This window comes from Abrus precatorius, unplaced genomic scaffold (assembly GCF_003935025.1).
Source record: "Abrus precatorius isolate BTA unplaced genomic scaffold, Abrus_2018 Scaffold4, whole genome shotgun sequence".
Taxonomy (NCBI): domain Eukaryota; kingdom Viridiplantae; phylum Streptophyta; class Magnoliopsida; order Fabales; family Fabaceae; genus Abrus; species Abrus precatorius.
In genome coordinates this window covers 3,097,376-3,117,424 of record NW_020874384.1, presented here as the reverse complement: position 1 = coordinate 3,117,424, position 20,049 = coordinate 3,097,376, and the positions used below count along the sequence as shown (strand labels likewise).

Here is a 20,049-nt window from a genome sequence, read left to right as displayed (position 1 = left end):
GATATATTATATTCTATTTAAATAAATGGCTGTAATTATTCTAATATTTTTATTTTTTAAATAAATTATTAATTTTTATTATTTATTATATATATTTAATATAAAATTAATAATTATAATTGTTTAATAAAAAGTCAAAATTATTCTTTAAAAGTCACGATATAAATTCTCTTTTAGTTTTTCTTTTTTTAAGATAATAAGGATTAAACACTGTTAGCACCGAGTGAAATTAATATCCTATCACAAACAATCCAACCGTTAGTATAACAATTGGTAAGAAATTTAGCGTGTTTGTGTAATAATTTTATTATTTGAATTATTAAACATTGGTAGCAAATGTAATATTGTATAATACTATTTCTTTTACTTACTTTTTTTTTCTGTATGCATTTAAAAAATACATATCAAATAAAAAAAAAACTCTTATAATGATATAAAAAAATATTTTAATTTGTGTAAATAACATCACTATTCCTAGCGTCACGATTTCTTCTAATCAACGGAACAGCTTTCTCTAGTAATGAGTTTTATTTTCCTTGTTTGGTATGATTCCATCATATTAACATCTTTCTTGTTTGTACCAGACTTGCTTCAAATTTAAGCTAGCAATTAACTACCGTGCAATAGATCATCAATTCAGAGCTTTTCGATTAAAAAAAAATATATAACTTAATGGGTTATATACGTTTATGGTGTATAAAAATATATCTTATTTTGATTTTGATTTTAATTTTTATAAAAATATGATTTTTTTTATTTTAGTGTTTACCTATATTTCTAAAAAAATTATCAATTTTTTAATCATTATTGAATAATAATATGATTAATTTAAATATTATTATGCATTAATTTTATTTCATATGTATTTTTTTAAAAAGTATACAGATTAAAATAAAAAAATGTTTTATTGAGACTAAAATTAAAATATGATATATTTTAGGAGACAAAAACATATTCATGTCAAAATTAATTTAACACGTTAATTATAACTAACTACTGACAAGTAATCCTTTCATGTACTATACAGGTATAACTAAATTTAATTAAAATATTTAAAATATATTATATGACTATTTTTATATTAAATAAAGTCAAAATTAAATATATAGATAATATTTAAATTAACCATAAATTAAAAAATAAATACATATTAAAAAAATTATTTGACACGGTAAGAAATAAAAATTAATTTCTAAAAATATTTTTAAAAATATTATCATTTAAATATGTTCTTAAAATTTTTTCATTTAAAAATTAATAATACTCCTAATACCAATTTTTTGTACTAAAAAAAAGGAGACTATTTTGAATTACTATTTAAGTCAGTTAGAAAAAATTAAGTATTGAATTCTTATTACAATTGTCGTAACTGAATTGATGACATTTTTTTATGTAAGAATATTTAAAAAATATTAATTTCGTAAAATTAATCGTTAATAAATATGTAATAAAAGGTTAAGTGTGTCGAATGGGGGATGGCACCAATGCAATTTAGAATTTCAAACTTTTGATGAATACGCTATACACTACTTATAGAAATTCCATTCCGATCTCGCTCACTCTCTCTCTTTCTGTGTCTCCTTATTCATTTTCTTCGAAAATTAACACACTCCATAACCATAACCAGATCTCATCTGAAAAGAGAAGTGAATATTCTGATTCTCTCTCTTCTCTGTATACATGCTTATCACCACACTTCTGTCGGTGAACTCGATTCTGGATGCGTTAACAGCCTCCTGTTGATTTCATTTTTGTGATCAGATCTGAGGTAAATTCCCTCTATTTTTTCAATTCCATGTTGAACGATGAGATTCAATTAGCTTTCTAATTTGTCACAATCCGTGTGAAATTCTCGTCCAATGTTTGATTCTTCTTTGTATCGAAATTACTCTTCTTCGAAGTTCCATTGTGATGCAATATAAACGCGTTTTGCGTTTCTGCGCGGGGATTAGAATTCGAGCTTATTGTTGAGCCATTGGAAATGAGAGTTTGTAACAATTTGATTGGATCGTGCAGAGGGAGTGGTTGTGATTGAGGGAAGATGTTGACCAAGTTCGAGACCAAAAGTAATAGAGTGAAGGGACTCAGTTTCCACAGCAAGAGACCGTGGATCCTCGCGAGTCTTCACAGTGGCGTGATCCAGCTATGGGATTACCGGATGGGAACTCTTATTGACAAATTCGATGAGCATGACGGTCCCGTTAGAGGTGTTCATTTCCATAATTCTCAGCCTCTCTTCGTCTCTGGAGGTACCTTATTTACAATCCTTTTTGCGTTTCTGTATCTAACATTTACTATCTACATAGACTGTCTAATACTCTGATCCGTTAATTATGCATCGTTTCTTCTTGTTTTTCTTTGTTGGGTTGCGTATATCTAAGTGGGAGCACTTATTTATGTGCGCCACTTCTATATCTGCACCGGTGGCAAACATGAGTTACATGGGACACGTCTGAATTCTGAACTCCTCTAGAATCCACTAAACCTCTTTTGGTTTGCGTAGATTTATGTGTGTAGAAGCATTTCTCTGTCTAGATCTACTGTGTTGAACGAATGGAACTAAAATGACGTAGGTTTAGAAGAACTGTGTGTGTGATGGCTCATATTTGTGGGTTAAGGTAACTGTTTAACGCTTCTCATATATCTGCTGATTCTATTATCTCTTCACCTTTGTTCTTTACTTGTCCCAGGGTGATGAAAGAAGATTATACAGTGAGCAGTGAGAATGAGGGATACATATTATATGTTTTTTCCAGATTTATTTGTGCTGTATTTTATTTGAAAATGCAAAAGATTTGTTTGGTGTAATTGAAACGCACTGGGTCTGGAAATTAGTTGCCAATATAAATCTGAATTTTCAAATAATGTAGTGCTGCATGACATCTTGTTCTAATGGTTGGGTTTAATGTGACTTTCCAAATGTTTCATTTTCACTTGGGGTAGAGGAGATTTTTATGTAGTATGTACATGATAAAATAAATTGTTGTCACACATGGAAGGGGAGGATTTTGCTTTATACAATTTACCTCTTATTGATTTTTATTTTTTTTACTTGGGACAGGGGATGATTACAAGATTAAGGTTTGGAACTATAAGATGCATAGGTGTTTGTTCACTCTTCTAGGACACCTTGATTATATCCGCACAGTGCAATTTCATCATGAGAACCCGTGGATTGTGAGTGCCAGTGATGATCAGACCATTCGCATTTGGAACTGGCAGTCACGTACCTGTATATCTGTTTTAACTGGCCACAATCATTATGTTATGTGTGCTTCATTCCATCCAAAAGAGGATATTGTTGTGTCAGCCTCTCTGGATCAGACTGTTCGTGTTTGGGATATTGGTTCTCTCAAAAGGAAGGCTGGGCCTCCTGCAGATGACATTCTACGATTGAGTCAGATGAACACAGATCTTTTTGGAGGTGTTGATGCAGTTGTTAAGTATGTGTTGGAAGGTCATGACCGGGGTGTCAACTGGGCTGCTTTTCATCCTACACTGCCTCTCATTGTATCAGGAGCTGATGACCGACAAGTGAAACTTTGGAGGATGAATGGTAAATTTGAAACCAAGATATTTACTTTATGTTGTCCTAAATAATAACTACCTGGGAATATCCACAGCTTTCCATTTCGTTTTCTAGACATTAGCTGACTGGGCTTTCATATATGATCTTGATGCTATTCTGATAGTTACAAATATTAACAAAACAGTGTTTGGAGGAACTTAGATGTATTATTGGCAGCGAAAACTTTCATACAAGTCAGTTCTTGCTTGTGTTTATTTTTCAGTATTTGGTTAACAAAAGGAATAAAACCTAGTGTAAAGTGACCCTCTCTCTGTCCCTAATATATTGTTTGTTTGTTTGTTTCACTGTTTTCAGACACCAAGGCATGGGAAGTGGATACTTTGAGAGGGCACATGAATAATGTTTCGTGTGTTATGTTCCACGCCAAACAAGACATCATTGTGTCAAATTCTGAGGATAAAAGTATTCGAGTATGGGATGCAACAAAGAGGACTGGAATTCAAACTTTCCGCAGAGAGCACGATCGGTTTTGGATTCTTGCTACACATCCTGAAATGAATTTGTTGGCTGCTGGTCATGACAGTGGCATGATAGTCTTTAAGTTGGAGAGAGAGAGGCCTGCTTTCACCGTCAGTGGTGATGCTTTGTTCTACACAAAAGATCGGTTTTTGCGTTTCTATGAATTTTCAACTCAGAGAGAGACACAAGTACTTACAATTCGACGACCTGGTTCTTCAAGTCTGAATCAAAGTCCAAAGACTCTTTCCTACAGCCCTTCTGAAAATGCAATTCTTCTCTGTTCAGATGTAGATGGGGGATCTTATGAGTTGTATTGCATATCCAAGGATGGCTCAATAAAGGACAGTTTTAGTAGGGGTGATATGCAAGATCCAAAGAAAGGTCTTGGAGGATCTGCAGTCTTTGTGGCTCGGAATAGGTTTGCTGTGCTTGACAAAGGCAGCAACCAAGTCTCTGTAAAAAATCTGAAGAATGAGCTTGTCAAAAAGAGTGCCCTCCCAATTGCCACTGATGCTATATTCTATGCTGGAACAGGCAACTTGTTATGTAGGTCAGAGGATAGGGTTTTCATATTCGATCTTCAGCAGAGGATTGTTCTTGGTGATCTTCAGACCCCTTTTATAAAGTATGTAGTCTGGTCTAATGACATGGAAAGTGTTGCTCTGCTCAGCAAACATGCGATTGTCATTGCTAGCAAGAAGCTTGTGCACCAGTGCACCCTCCACGAGACAATCCGTGTAAAAAGTGGAGCCTGGGATGACAATGGCATTTTTATTTACACAACATTAAATCATATCAAATACTGCCTCCCCAATGGAGATAGTGGGATAATAAAAACACTGGATGTCCCAATTTATATCACAAAGGTTGTTGGAAACACCATCTTTTGCTTGGGTCGGGATGGGAAAAACAAAGCTATAACTATTGATGCGACAGAATATATCTTTAAGCTTTCCCTGTTGAAGAAAAGATATGACCATGTGATGAATATGATAAAGAACTCACAGCTTTGTGGGCAGGCTATGATTGCTTATCTACAACAGAAAGGGTTTCCTGAGGTTGCTCTCCATTTTGTGAAAGATGAGAGAATTCGATTCAATTTGGCTTTGGAAAGTGGGAACATTCAAATTGCCGTTGCATCAGCTACAGCAATTGATGAGAAGGATCACTGGTATCGTTTAGGGGTTGAAGCCCTTCGTCAAGGCAATGCTGGTATAGTAGAGTATGCATACCAGAGAACCAAAAATTTTGAAAGATTGTCTTTCCTTTATCTCATTACTGGTAATGTGGAGAAACTTTCAAAAATGTTGAAAATTGCTGAAGTCAAGAATGATGTGATGGGCCAGTTTCACAATGCCCTATATATGGGTGACATCCGTGAGCGTGTAAAGATATTGGAGAATGTTGGACATTTGCCTCTTGCTTACATTACTGCATCTGTCCATGGGCTACATGATGTTGCTGAAAGGCTTGCAGCAGAACTGGGGGATAATGTTCCATCTTTGCCAGAGGGAAAAGTACAATCTCTCTTGATGCCACCATCACCTGTATTGTGTGGCGGTGATTGGCCCCTTCTTAGGGTCATGAGGGGAATATTTGAAGGTGGTTTTAACAATACAGAACGAGATGCTGATGATGAAGATTATGAGGCTGCTGATGGTGATTGGGGTGAGGAGCTTGACATGGTTGATGTGGATGGGTTGCAAAATGGAGAAGTTGCTGCAATTTTGGGTGATGGAGAGGTGGCTGAAGAGGATGATGAAGAGGGTGGATGGGAGCTAGAAGATTTAGGGCTTCCCCCTGAAGCTGACACTCCAAAAGCTTCCATAAGTTCACGATCTTCTGTTTTTGTCGCCCCAACACTTGGGATGGCAGTTAGCCAGATATGGATTCAGAGATCATCTCTTGCAGCTGATCATGCAGCTGCTGGGAATTTTGATACTGCAATGAGATTACTGAACAGGCAACTTGGAATCAAGAACTTTGCCCCCTTGAAATCCATGTTCCTAGATCTACATACTGGCAGCCATTCCTATCTGCGTGCGTTTTCATCTGCTCCAGTTGTATCAATTGCTGTTGAAAGAGGTTGGACCGAGTCATCTAGTCCAAATGTGAGGGGCCCACCGGCACTTCCTTTCAAATTGTCTCAATTAGATGAAAAACTCAAAGCTGGATATAAGTCAACAACTTCTGGGAAATTTACTGAGGCTCTTCGCACTTTTGTCAATATTCTTCATACAATTCCCTTGATTGTCGTTGAGTCAAGAAGGGAGGTTGATGACGTGAAAGAATTGATTATCATTATCAAAGAATATGTTTTGGGTCTGCAGATGGAGCTGAAAAGAAGGGAAATTAAGGACAATCCAGCACGCCAGCAAGAGCTTGCAGCTTATTTTACCCACTGCAATCTTCAAACGCCTCACTTGAGGCTAGCTTTGCTGAATGCAATGACTGTCTGCTACAAGGCAAAGAACCTTGCCACAGCTGCTAACTTTGCCAGGAGGCTACTTGAGACCAATCCTACCATTGAAAACCAAGCTAAGACGGCAAGGCAAGTGCTGGCAGCTGCTGAAAGGAATATGACTGATGCCACTCAGTTGAACTATGATTTTCGAAATCCATTTGTAATTTGTGGGGCAACCTATGTGCCCATTTATCGTGGACAGAAGGATGTCTCTTGCCCATACTGTACTTCCCGTTTTGTGCCAAGCCAGGAGGAGCAGCTATGCGCTGTGTGTGACCTTTCAGTGGTGGGGGCGGATGCTTCTGGATTGCTCTGTTCTCCTTCCCAAATTCGTTGATTGCACTGGATCTGGAGCAGTTAATGAATTTTTGTTTCAGATCAATTTTCAACAGCTGATAAGAGTCCTATTGATCAATTAAATATATTTTCTGTAGAAGCTAGAAATAGTCAAGAGTTACTGTTTCTGAGTGAATTTCTTTGTTTCCGTTTTTTGAGGGTTTCCATTTATAATTCTTTTTCCCCTTTTGCTAAGCCTATGAATCTTTCGTGCATGTGAAGTTTTCTTGTATTATGTTGAGTAAATTTTATTAGTTTGAGTTGGAAATCGCAACATTTTGAGGCTTTAATAAAGTATTTATACGTCAATTCACATATTATTTTGTTTTTTCCATTCAGACTGGCTTTGCAGTATAAGCCATTTTGAGCATTTTTCGATTGTCCTATCGCACATCTGCGATGTGTGTACTGTAACGACGAGAAGATAATGATTGGGGCACTGCAAAAGCTGACTTCAGTTCTTAAAACACTCCATTATTTTTCAGAATTATGATTTGCTACACTTTTTATGATAATAGTTGTTATATACTTCCAAATAATTGTTTTGTTTTACACATGCTAATGTTCAGATATTAGCAACGGAATTCCTTCCCATTGACAGACCCGGATCCCCGGATCCAGTGCAGTTCCGGCAGGATTGCATTGTGCATTTAGACAAAAATTTGTATTTTTGGTTAAGCAAGAATATATGGGCTTAAGCAAGAATGCAAAAATACTTAAAAAAATTTTGCGGGAACTGTACTGAATCCAGATCCCCCATTGACGGTGTTGGTCTGTAAACTCTATACCATTAAAATCAATGTAAATCGTAAGACATGACAAGCAACTCAATCTGTGTTTGTTTCTCTCCTCTTTACTTTAGGCTGGTGCTTAGAGCAATAAACAGTAGGGATGATAATGGGTAGGATACTATAGTACCCTACTCCATACTTGTGTTTAAAAAAAAATACTTGTACTCAGCCCTATACCCACGTGGGTATAAATATTAATCTTTGTAACTGTATTTTTTGGGTATCTGCATACCTATTTTGTACTTATTACTCGCGCTTGTTTGAGAAAAAAATATTTTTAAAGAAAAATATGTTTATATAACTTCACATAAGTAGCATAATAATACAAAAATTTAATATTTAGTTGTCAAACAAATTATAAACATAGATAAAAAAAAATAAACATTCAAAGATCACAACTGCTAAATGTATCTCAATATAATAACTTTCTAAATTAAAATTCTTAGAAATAATAAGGGAAACTAAACATACAAGTTATTTGTCAGTGATAACTCTATCTTGTGTGAGATTCGATCAATCAACAATGTCAAAGCAACAACAAAATAGATCTATACAATAGGTGTCCCTTCGTGTGGGATCACTTGGTGACCTCTTGTGGCGATATTGACAACTAACTCTAATGAATAACGTTTTATAATTGTTAGGTTTTAATGAGACAGACATTGAGAATGAGAATAGAATAAAGTTAGGGTAGAGAAATTCAAGTACTAACACGAAAAGTGAATACATAAAATATATTTTTTTTAACTTTTGAATTTGAAATTATAAGAAAAATAATAGATTTAATTAAAATAATATAATATAATTAATATATATATATATATATATATTAATACTAGTATTTTTAACCTATATACTATACGAAAGTATTTTGTCAAAATACAAACTTTTGAAAAATTATTTTAATGAATTAAATATTTATAATGTACATAAATTTTAAAAGAAAGAATTTGAATAAAAGATAAATGGTCACAATAAAATTTTATAATAAAGAAATATATGTATATTAAAATAATTATTTTTTTTATCTGAAGAAAAATTAACAAATAAAAATTAACAATAATTTTTTTATATTTTATATCTTTTTAAAAACTTTTTTGAACGTGAATAAATAGTAAGAATAATATTATTTAAATTCAATAGATTATAGTTGTGCTTGTAATACATATGTTGCACAGAAAAATATTATTTTAAATTAAAATATAAAAAATAAAATTTAAATATTATCAATAAATAATAAGTTTACAATAATAATAGGTGGTTATAAAATATTTACAATATATTTATTATTTATCATTCACTTTATGATTTAAATATTAATATCATTTTATTAACAAAAATATTTGTGTGAAAAATATTTTATGTGTGTCATATATAAATAATATTTTAAAAAAGTCAATCTCATATTAACTATATAATAATTAAATTGTATTAGCTTAATTAAATGATATAAGATGGTAAATAAATTTTTCTATTAAAAATATAAATCAAAATAAACTTTTTAGTTTACTTTATTATTAAATATATTTTTATATTAATCTTATATAGGTTCACATAAGTAATATAATAATACAAAAATTCAATGCATAATTGTTGAACAAAGTTCAAGCATATATATATAAGCGGGTATGGGGCAGGGTGGGTACTTAGATACCCATACCCGCACCTATCTCTATTAAAATTTGCAGGTTTTTACCCACACCTATACCCGTACCCATATAGCGGGTAAATACCCTACCCATTGTGGGTAAATTTTGCAGGTGCTCATCGGGTACTTTACCCATTGTCATCTCTAATAAGCAGAACCTGAATCACGTTATCAGATTGGTGAATCTACGGAAACACAATAAAATATGCTACAAGTACTTTCTCGGAACTAATTTTACTATTATAATCACTTACCACCATTTTGTTTGGTCCACTGCCACCGTCTTTTAAGATATTTTCTTTTCGAAATTTAAGGTCAACTTTCTGCAGTATAAACCAGCCGTCCAAGTCTAACTAAGGATAAAAACAGGTCACGCCACTTGACAGAAACCTAGGATCTAGCTTAACCTGACCTTTTTAATAAATAAATAAAGCTCAGACTTTTTTCAAAATTTGTTTAAGTAAATAAGTTAGGCCTTAACTATTTACAAAGTCTATTAAATTTGATAAATCAGCCTATATATATATATATATATATATATATATATATATAATTTAAAAATAGAACTACTTATGAGTGAGTAACCATTTTTAAATTGTTAGATATATTTTAAAATCTATAAACGGTTCAGATCTTTTACCTATAACTTAATAACATAAGTTTATGTATATTTATCATTTAATCCTTCATAAAAATTTTCATAATTTTATCTTTGGACTTTTAAAACCTTTTATTTTGTATCTTGAAAACCTGCGATCGAAGGACTCACTATATGGAAGTTCTCTTCCACTTGAAAGCTAAATAAGGACACATTATATTCAATTATTGGCAAAGGTTCCTTCCATCTAATCCCTTGAAATACTTTGCTCACCTTCGAAGATTGAAATGACCATTCAAAGCAGACTAACTAAACACATAAGGCAAAGGAGTTTGGAAGGGTGAGGGTGGCAGAGGGAATAAGGTATGAATGAAATCACTTAGATAGAAACATGTTGAATAATGGCCCATATCGCTAATCAGAGACGTAATGGCAACAATTATGGATTCTCCACAAACCCTAATTTTGAAGTTAATGATATTTAGAATTAATACTTTTACATTTACTCTTACAATCTCAATTCATCACAAAAATGACATTTGTATTGATACATTATTTAATGCTTTTTTAGATCTTTCTCATCTTCTCCCTGTATAATGGTTGGTTTACATCACACAAATTCTGCAACTTTAGCTTAAGCCTTAAGTGGGAAATAAATAGCTTAATCTGTGAAATACAATACAATTTTAGCTTAAATAGTGAATATTAGCTTAAGCGAATATTAAGGTAAATAAACCCTTTCATTATAACCAATAGAGCTCAAGCAAAATTACTACGGCTTAAGAGAAATATGAAATATGTCTTTCAATTCTATACTCTTTCTCCTTCTCCCTCTATTTTTTAGACTTGGAAAGTTCAATGAGCACATGCATCTTATTGAAAATCTTGAAGTTGATGCATAGAACTTGACAGAAGAGCACTTGAAACCAACAAAAGGAGAGTTGATGACAAAGACTAAATTTTAACTTCTTAACATTTTAGGTTATAAATAAAATTAAAAAAAAAAACCTTTATATGAATTCACGAAGTATATTTTGAAATTAATATGTATCAAAAGTTCTCATTGGTAATTATATGTAAAATTTACCATATGAAAGAAAAAGAGCTCATTCAAGGTCTCTATGCATGTCTCTCCATAAGTTTTATCGCAATGAGTGATAGACTATGGAGACTATATAATAATTTTTTATTTTTTATTTAACAATATATATGAAAATTTTACTATATGAGGTATGCAAATTATGAGAAAATAATTAGTCTAAAAGTCAAGACACGAGCAAGCGATAGACAATAGAAACTATAATATGCAGGAATAAAGCTATTAAAGAAACCTTTAATTTTAAAGTATTTGAATTTGTTAAGTAAATTCATGCAATGACAAACATTATTGTTGAAAATTTTGTTAAAATCATTTGTAAGAGAATGCAAAATTTAATGTTACAAGTCATTTTTGTATGATAAAAAATAATATTTAAGTATATAGTTTAATTAATTACTTAATCAATATTTTTTTATGTTAAGACTTTTGCCATAAATTTAGAGTTTGTTTGAGAATACAACTCAATTAACTTATTATTAAATAAACAATTTTGTATACTTTATTCATAAAAATTTATATAATGAGCTATATTAAAAAATTTATCGAAATAAGTACAAAATAAAACAACAATAATTATAAATATTCGCAAGCTTTTGAAAATTAAAAAATTGTCATTGGAATCAATTTAAAAAATTTGTATTGAAATTCTGATAATAAGTTAAAGTAATTAAAATGTTTGAAAATAATATCATAGAAAAATTGAAACAAATTTGATGGCCTTCCACCTTATTCTACTCATTGTTTTAATAAATCTAATGATTAGTTAATTATTTTTATGATAATTTGTCTTAAACTTGTAAAAACTATTACTGAAATTGTAAAAAAAGTTTAATACCATTATAAAAAATACTAGTTATACCATTAACAAATGAAAAATGTGTTATTTAACAGTTATTTCAACTATTTAATTAAGATTTTGAATATTAAAAAGCTTTACCAAATACATTCTTAGGGTTAATGCCAACTTTTATAATTGAAATGTATGTCTAAATTAAAATTATAATAAATAATAAAAAAATTAAAATTCACAAAAGAAAATATACTTTTTATACTCTACTATTTTGAGTTTGAAATTTGTGACCGTAACATATGACTTAACTAAGTAACATGATATGAAATTAATTAAATTGTATTTAGTTGGAAGGATGCCTTAGCTGCATACATCAATGCACTTCCACTTGACACCTATTGTTAATGAGAAACGGCTCATCTCGCTGTGACTTTTTCTTGAATTCTCAAAACTTCTTTCGCTCCATCCCCGCAAGGGCAAAGAACCCATCACTATCTCGGCTGTGCTACCTGTAACGCCTTATATTTCTTTTCTCAATATATAATAAATTTTCATAAAAAGTTAAATAGTAGAGTAATTTTTTTTTTCTTTCAAAAACTCTCTAAATAGAAACAGACATGGAAATGATATAAGGTTCATAGAGTAAAATTTCATTAATTCATAAGTACTTTAGAAAAATAAAGATTCTAGAATTTTCATCAGCAATAAAAAGAAATAGTAGTTTTACAACTGTTTCAAAAGAATGCTATAGAACTGAAAATATTCATTACATAACTCAAAATAACTAAGTCCTATAGCAGTTCTCATCCATCCATGCACTGTAAGCCTAGTACTATTCATCCTGGTTTCCTGAAAAATATTGTGTAAGAGTGAGTCTCTACCCTACCACTCATACATAACATATACATTCTTCACAAAACACATCTTATCACGATTAAAGAAAACATCATGGCATTACATATCACAGTGTCATATAAAAGCATATTCTCATCTCAACACATATTATATTCCACAGATTCACAATTTCTTTTACTTTTATCCGCGTTTACCGCGCCCTGTGGCCACAGTTATCCGATGTCTCTATCTCGAGGTCTTACACATCCATGTAAATAGTCGTCGGATGGCCCAATGCAATACGGATACAACGCATGTAATAGACGGTCCCTTAGCAAAGGTAATGGTCAGGAGTCAAGTCGGGAAATGAGTGTGTGGCCATGTGATGCATTCGAACACAATATTCCGTGCACAATCCCGAATGTCACTCACCACCCTGCATTTGCCCAAGATATCCCATATCGTCTCCATCTTCCACTCCCCAGTGTATCTCTATAACTATTTACATCATATCTTTTTCCATCTCATACTCTTTCGAGTATATTCACATGTTCACATATGTCATTTCTCATATTCACACATATTTTTCATCATATTTCCACATACTTTTCATCTCATATGCATCAAACTATGGCATATTAACAATACACATCATTTTTACATGAAACACAATATATTCAAACATGAAACATCCATCTCTTTGTATATTTCATATCACAAAATCATATAATCATATCAACCATCCTCAATATACCTTATCATGCCTTATTTGGACATAATATCACATTTTCACCATGTATTCATCATAAAATCACATAAATAATCAATTATTCTCACTTTTCACCGATTATTTTTCATAAAACAAGGATTATTCCACATATAATCACATACATGACAAGATCTATGGGAATACGAGTAATAAGCATAACAAAATGATAAAGTAGAGCCCCCTTTACCTCAAAATAGAGCTTTTACAAAGATTTAACAAAAGATTTAACTCTAGAACGAAGTTTTTTCCTAAGAACATCATGAACATCTATAAGAAAAAGAAGAAAAAGAGAAACGAACGGTAAATCTAACTTCAAACTTAGAGAAACTTACTTGAAATCCTTTAGAATGGACGTAGAATCACAGATCTGAAGAGAAATCTAAGTTTAGGATGTTTAGTATAGGAGAAAATGGCGAGATATGACCTTAGAACCTTCGAGAACCTTGGGTGGGAATGAAAATTTCATGTGAAGCCCCCTATTTATAGAAAATTTTTTGAAGATGTCAGCGTCAATGTGATGTAAGCATGATGCAAGCGATGACATCAGCATGATGTCACTGATGATGTAAGCGATGATGTCAGCGTGAGATCACCGATGACATAAGCGATGATGTCAGCATGATGTCACTGATGATGTAAGCGATGATATCAGCGTGAAATCACCGATGACATAAGCGATGATGTCAGCGTGAGGTCAGCGATGATGTCACCGATGACATCAGCATTATGTCATTGTTGACATTAGGGGTTACTGTACATACACGGTTTCTTTCTGCTCACAAAGTACTATAGATTTTTCTCATTAATATACTACAGGCATGACACAAAGCATAAGATGTTACACTACCGGAGGCTCTGCGAAAGTCGGAATAGGAGAGAACCTATCTTGGGGTGGGCTTATTACTTAGATGCTTTTAGCAATTATCTGCTCCGCACTTGGCTACCCAATGTTTACCGTGGGTACGATAACTGGCACACTAGAGGTGCGTCCTTCCTGATTCTCTCGTACTAGGGAAAGGTCTTAACAAATAGAAAATATATATATTTTACTTTTAAATTTAAGTATATATTTTAGGTGAAAATAAGAATGAGTCCATAAAATAAAGTAGCTAATAATTTGTATAAAAACAAGTACGCCACTTCTAAACTTATGAAATTAACATTTCTTATTAGTGAGGGCTAAAGTTTTTCAGATCCATTTCAAGAGTGTTTTCTAAGCTATCAATTTTAATTACCACATCATTGTCATCTCCATCAAGCATTTCATCATTTATATTAGTGTCATTTGTATCATCAGCGCAAGTTTCCTCAACTTCAGTTTCGTCTTCATATTCAAAATGAAATTCACCTTCATGTTCTATGTCTAACAAAATTTCATCCAATCCCTATAACAAAAGCAGACAACACTTTCAAAAATATAATTTGAATCCAAGGTGAAAACATTGCACTACTATTCAACTAACTTTAGTGATACCTTTGTTGATCCAAGTACTTTGGGAAACTAGTTACCTTCTACTACATTACATATTATTTATTCTTCATGTATTTATTTATATATTATCAAGTTCTGAACACTTTTTACAAAATCCAAATCATGCCACCTTGTATAAATAAGATGATTAATCTTTTAGAAATTAACATAAAGTAAGAGATGTGTGGCAATTAAAAGTTAAATTCAATTAAATAATATCCTTACCTCAAAAGCTGACAACATAAAATGTTATTACTATCATTTTTGCAACTTTGTGTTTGTCAAGTATATTTTATTATATCATTTTTACTAATCATAACATTGATTTATGCCCATTTATAGAAAAATAATTAATGTTTTTAAATAAAATATCACTCTAACCAAGCTGTAATTCGCTTTAGCTAAACTATACGCTTAAATTAATTATAACGAGTATTTTAGGTTAATCTCTGTCTTAGATTAGCTTAAGCCACAACTGATAAGCTTAAAGGAATGTGTTTTACATTCATATATGTCTTTAATTCACTTAAGCTTATGGGTTGTGGCTTAAGGTAATTTTGATGAAAAACTTAAATTCATCTCAGTCTTTGATTAGCTTAAGCGTATGTGTGTTAGCTTAAGTGAATTTGACAAACAAATTAGATTCATTTCTATCTTAGATTAGCTTAAGCCACAACCTATGCATTTAAGCGAATGTGTGTTAGATTCATTTATGTCTTTAATTCGCTTAAGCTCATGTGTTTTGGCTTAAGCTAATTTGATTAGTTTTTGATTTATCTCAGTCTTTGATTAGTTTTTAATTTAAATTCATCTCAGTCTTTGATTAGTTTTTGTGTATATTTGTTAGCTTAAGCGAATTTGATGAACAAATTAGATTAATTGATAAAAAATTTTGGCAAGTGCACCAAATCGTTGAAGTTACAAAGATTATCGTCCACTGGGATAAGTGTTAAGTATCAAACCACAAGAATATTACTAGTTGGGTCATCAAAACAGAGTATATATAGTAATACAAAATTTAACACAGCAGAATTTTAAAACTGAAAGTAAAGGTGCTGGAATTACAATTAATAAATGGACAAAAGTAAAACTTAATACAGAAAATAAGTAACAGAATTGCAGAATGTAAATAACTCAAGTAAAGAAAATAGGGTTTTGCAAAGATTAATAAATGGGTTGAGTTTAGAATCCCTTATCCCTTTCCCCTTACTTAAATATACTTGTAACTCAAAATATAGCCAATCTAATGGTCAGGTTGTCTCAATTATCCAACTCCAATCCCTTGGTAATTGGTTCTAAAACGACTTTTAATCTCCTAATCCCTCAGGTAAACCAAAAACATTCAGCATTAAGGATAAAACCCATATGACCACATTATCATAAATTTCTATTCCTAGACAATTCATAATAAGCATTTTAACTCCAGTCCAAGAAAGTTCACAACTTTCCAGCAATGAACTCCTTTTCATCAACTCCATTCACGTAGAACAGCGAGACATTAAGTTCAGAATTAAAAAGTTAGATTAAAGCTTCCATCTTGAGTCACATACAATGCTTAGTTCATTGCAATGGGTAAAGGTATAAGTTCATCTTTACTTAACCCCAAAGAGATTTAGCTAGACATTATGAAAAGAAATGAATTAAAACTGAGATATATTGCAGAAATGAAATTCATAGTTATAGAAAAGCTTACAGCAAAAGGATAGAATGAAAGTGTTACTGTTCTATTACAAAAATCAGAGAAGATGGAAAGGAAATCCAAGTTCCCATGAGAATCCTTCTACCAAGATGTAAAGAAAAATACCCTAGTTACCCTATTCTACATAAAACTGTATGAAAACCTAGAAAACTGTGCTCCAGAATGTTCTAAAAAAAGAAAGATAAAAGATGCTTTTCAGAATTTTTTCGCTTTTATATGCATCAGTCAGCATCGTGTCCCCACAAATAAAAGTTCGTGTCCCCACAAAGTGTATTCTGCAGCACTTAACTTTCGTCCTTTAGCCCAATTGCCACTTTTTGTTTAAATCCTTCAAAAATTCAATTGCCAACATCAGAATATGAATGATCTATACAAATTTTCCAGTACTTGCAACATACCATTGAATTTTCCAATTAATTACATTAACTTATGATTTAAATCCAATGAAATATGCCAAAAATCTCTAATTTCCTAGATGAGTTATAGACTCATCACAACCCCAAACTTAAATGTTTGCTTGTCCTCAAGCAAATTCTTTTGTTTTTCACATGAATAGAAATTTTGAATTCTAGTAAACTGTCCCCTTTTTCTCTCTTGCAACAGCAAAATAAATTTTTGAAAATCACAAGCATGCATCAATTTTCTTAACACCAAGGATTGAATTAAACTCTCTCCCAGGAATTCTGTTTTCACTCCATTCTCTTAATGTATCAGCTTGTGTTTAGCTCTCTTTAATGCATTTGCTACTATTCTTTGCTCTAGATTTGACAAATTTCTAGTTCACATCTATTCATGCAATTAGTTATAATCAAGAGGACTTCATAAGGTTTAACACATGGTCAGGATTCAGATGAGAGAATATTTTGGCTGCTGGTCATTCCCTATATCAAAGAAAGTATGAGGGATAACTTAGAAAATCTAAGAGTTGGAATACTTGTGTGTACTTGTTCCTTGAGCAATTCAAATTTATTTATTTTTTTAAAATACTTGAGTTTGTTTTCTTTCAATAACATCAGGTGATTACTTAATTTTCCAGATATATATACCACCCCAAACTTGAAAATAAAGCTTGTCCTCAAGCAACCACTAATATAACCCCAAACTTAGAATTTTTAAGTTATCCAAAGAGAAGCTCATACTTTCTAAGTCATATGGAGGAATACTGATTTGTCTATATGGTTGAGAGTGAAATTATACAAGAAAGAAAGTAATCAGGCTCAAAGGGTTCAGCAAGGGATAGAGAAGGGTAGGCAATATAGTTAAATAAATGTTCAACAAAAAATGGCCTCAATCACCTTATAACATGAAAACAATTTAAGATAAAGCAGAAAATTGACAAATCTTGCAAAGAAAATAACAATCACAGCAAGCATGCTCACAGAAATGACAAATAGGCTCAATTGCTAACATAGGAAATTTATGGAATTTAATTCAACATGATGTTCAGCAATGTGCAAATTTTGCTTGTGATGTTTTTAACTGTGTGAACTGTGCAAGAGTGAAAGAGGTATCTGCTGAATTCAGTGGGGTTTACACTACAGCAATCAGGTAATTACATGAAAAAATTCTAATTGTAAAATGAGTACATAAGTGACAGTAAATAAAAAGAAAATGCAGAAGGGGACTCCCCTGAGTGGTGGAGCAATCTGAGGCTTGAAACTTGCCTCTGCTCCTTTCTTAAACTCTTGGACAGATCTAAAATTAGAGAAAAATAGAGCATTAAATATATAAAAGACTGGAAATTAACAATTTGTCCATGGGCAGTAAGATGCCTCAAAAGAAGAAACAAAAGTTCAGACTTTTAAACATGAAAAATAAGATGACAATGAAATAAAGTGAACAATCAAAATGAACATGAAACAAAAACAACAGCAAGGTCAAATTTCTTCATCCTCTGTAGCATCTTCATCTTCCATTGGGTTTTCATCATTTAGCAAGTGCAACAGTTCAGCACAGGAGTGGGCCTCTAGTTCCTCATCATTAACTTGTAGATCTTGGGCAATGCGATCCACTTTTGACTCCAGCCGCATCATACCTTGCATCAGAAGTTGGGCTTGTTTAGTTGTGGACTTCTGCAAGTGCTCTTGTGATTTCTAAAGTTTAGCAATGCTGCTGAGAACCAAGTTTAATTGTTGCTTGCTTGTCATGGTGTATGAAGAAGAGGCTGGAGCAGTAGGGTTAATGGAAGGTCTTTCTGGTCACTTGTGGGAGCTCTCAACAAAAGAGGAAAGGGTGGCTGCAGTGATCCACTTTGGCTTTTGGACAGGAACATCATTAGGATCAATGGTGACCCCTGCATCTTCACATAATAAAGTGATCAATGAGGGGTAAGCCAATGACTTTTGACTATCATCGTCCATAATCTGCCTCATTTCTTGATGGATGACTTTTCCCACATTAATTTTTTTCCCCATGACTATACAGTACAAGAGTTGTGCACGACGTAGGAGCAGTGTTGTGTCATGAAGGACAGAGGTCAAGGAGCCTATCATAAACTGAAACCAGGCCCGAGGTATAGGTAGCAAGTCAGCTACCAGCAGGCTGCGAGGTTCTGGGCCACCTAGTGGTCTCCATTCTGATCCAGGCTTACATAGGATTCAAATGATAGCTTCAAAATCAGGTTCCTGCTCCAGGATAGCAGTGTATTCATCCTTGGGTGGTCCGACAATAGTGCGTTTGATTTGTAGCACCCTGTTTATGACCCCTGGTGTAAAAGACACCTTTATTCCTCTGACAACAGTGTGATATGGGGAAAGATTATTCTCAGCTGAAGGGTCTGCTCTTCCATTTGTGTAGAACTCTCGGACCAAAGATTGAAATCCTTTTCCGGTTAATCCACATAAGTACTCCCAGTTGCGCACCTGAATAGTAATCTGGATGGGGATCCTCTATAATCTTACGCAGTTTAATGTTAGAGTTATGATGTTCCTCGTGGAAGGGGCTGCGGAAAGGACCTTCAGGTAGTGTTTCTTCAATCTCAGAATCATAGAGGTCCGCTCTGGCCCTCTTGGGTCGGTTAGCTACAGTTTTTCTTCTCATCCTGCAATTCAAAGCAATTTAACATAAAATTAGCATTAACAACACATACATGAAGACTGTGTAAAAGTGCCAGGCTGAATCAATGAATTGAAGAAAGAATTACCAAGCAAAACAGAATTTTGTAGCTAGAAAAATGAAGCAATAGTTAAGAATGCATGCTGCACAAAATAGAATATAACATTGAAAAATCCAAGTCTGATTGTTCAAAAAGAGGAGTGCAGCCAATGTATCACAAGAATTATGCAAGAAAGGCACATGTATTTGTAAATTGTAGCACCTAGAACTTAAAAATATTGTGCATTCAAGTGTTGTCAACTGGAACCACTTAAGGTAAAATTGAATTGCATAAAAGGGAAGCCATGGCATGCTGAAAAATTGTGTAGCAGAATAAAATAAAAAATTAAGATGCACATGGCAACTGTGTATAATTTTTACAGCACTCACAAACCAAGATGAAAACTTG

At 32.7% G+C, this 20,049-nt stretch overlaps 1 protein-coding gene across 4 annotated transcripts; it reads left to right on the top strand.

Annotated features, from left to right (window-relative positions):
• The first annotated feature begins 1,528 nt into the window (after positions 1-1,528).
• On the top strand, positions 1,529-7,309 carry LOC113864895 (coatomer subunit alpha-2). Of its 4 annotated transcripts, none has more exons than XM_027499111.1 (4): positions 1,529-1,768; positions 2,017-2,249; positions 3,062-3,556; positions 3,884-7,309. In XM_027499111.1, the coding sequence occupies exons 2-4, from the start codon at positions 2,042-2,044 to the stop codon at positions 6,847-6,849; spliced, it is 3,669 nt and encodes a 1,222-aa protein (XP_027354912.1). In that variant the 5' UTR covers positions 1,529-1,768; positions 2,017-2,041; the 3' UTR covers positions 6,850-7,309. The 4 variants fall into 4 exon arrangements, with proteins under 4 accessions (XP_027354912.1, XP_027354913.1, XP_027354915.1 ...); XM_027499112.1 differs by having other exon boundaries at positions 1,533-1,768; positions 1,902-2,249; positions 3,884-7,158; XM_027499114.1 differs by lacking the exon at positions 1,529-1,768 and adding an exon at positions 2,382-2,493 and having other exon boundaries at positions 2,120-2,249; positions 3,884-7,158.
• Positions 7,310-20,049: the final 12,740 nt, after the last annotated feature.

Coding starts and splice junctions, on each gene's coding strand:
- LOC113864895 (XM_027499111.1), top strand. CDS start 2,042: ATGTTGACCAAGTTCGAGACCAAAAGTAATAGAGTGAAGGGACTCAGT. Junction 2,250..3,061: donor GCCTCTCTTCGTCTCTGGAG/GTACCTTATTTA, acceptor TACTTGGGACAG/GGGATGATTACAAGATTAAG. Junction 3,557..3,883: donor GAAACTTTGGAGGATGAATG/GTAAATTTGAAA, acceptor CACTGTTTTCAG/ACACCAAGGCATGGGAAGTG.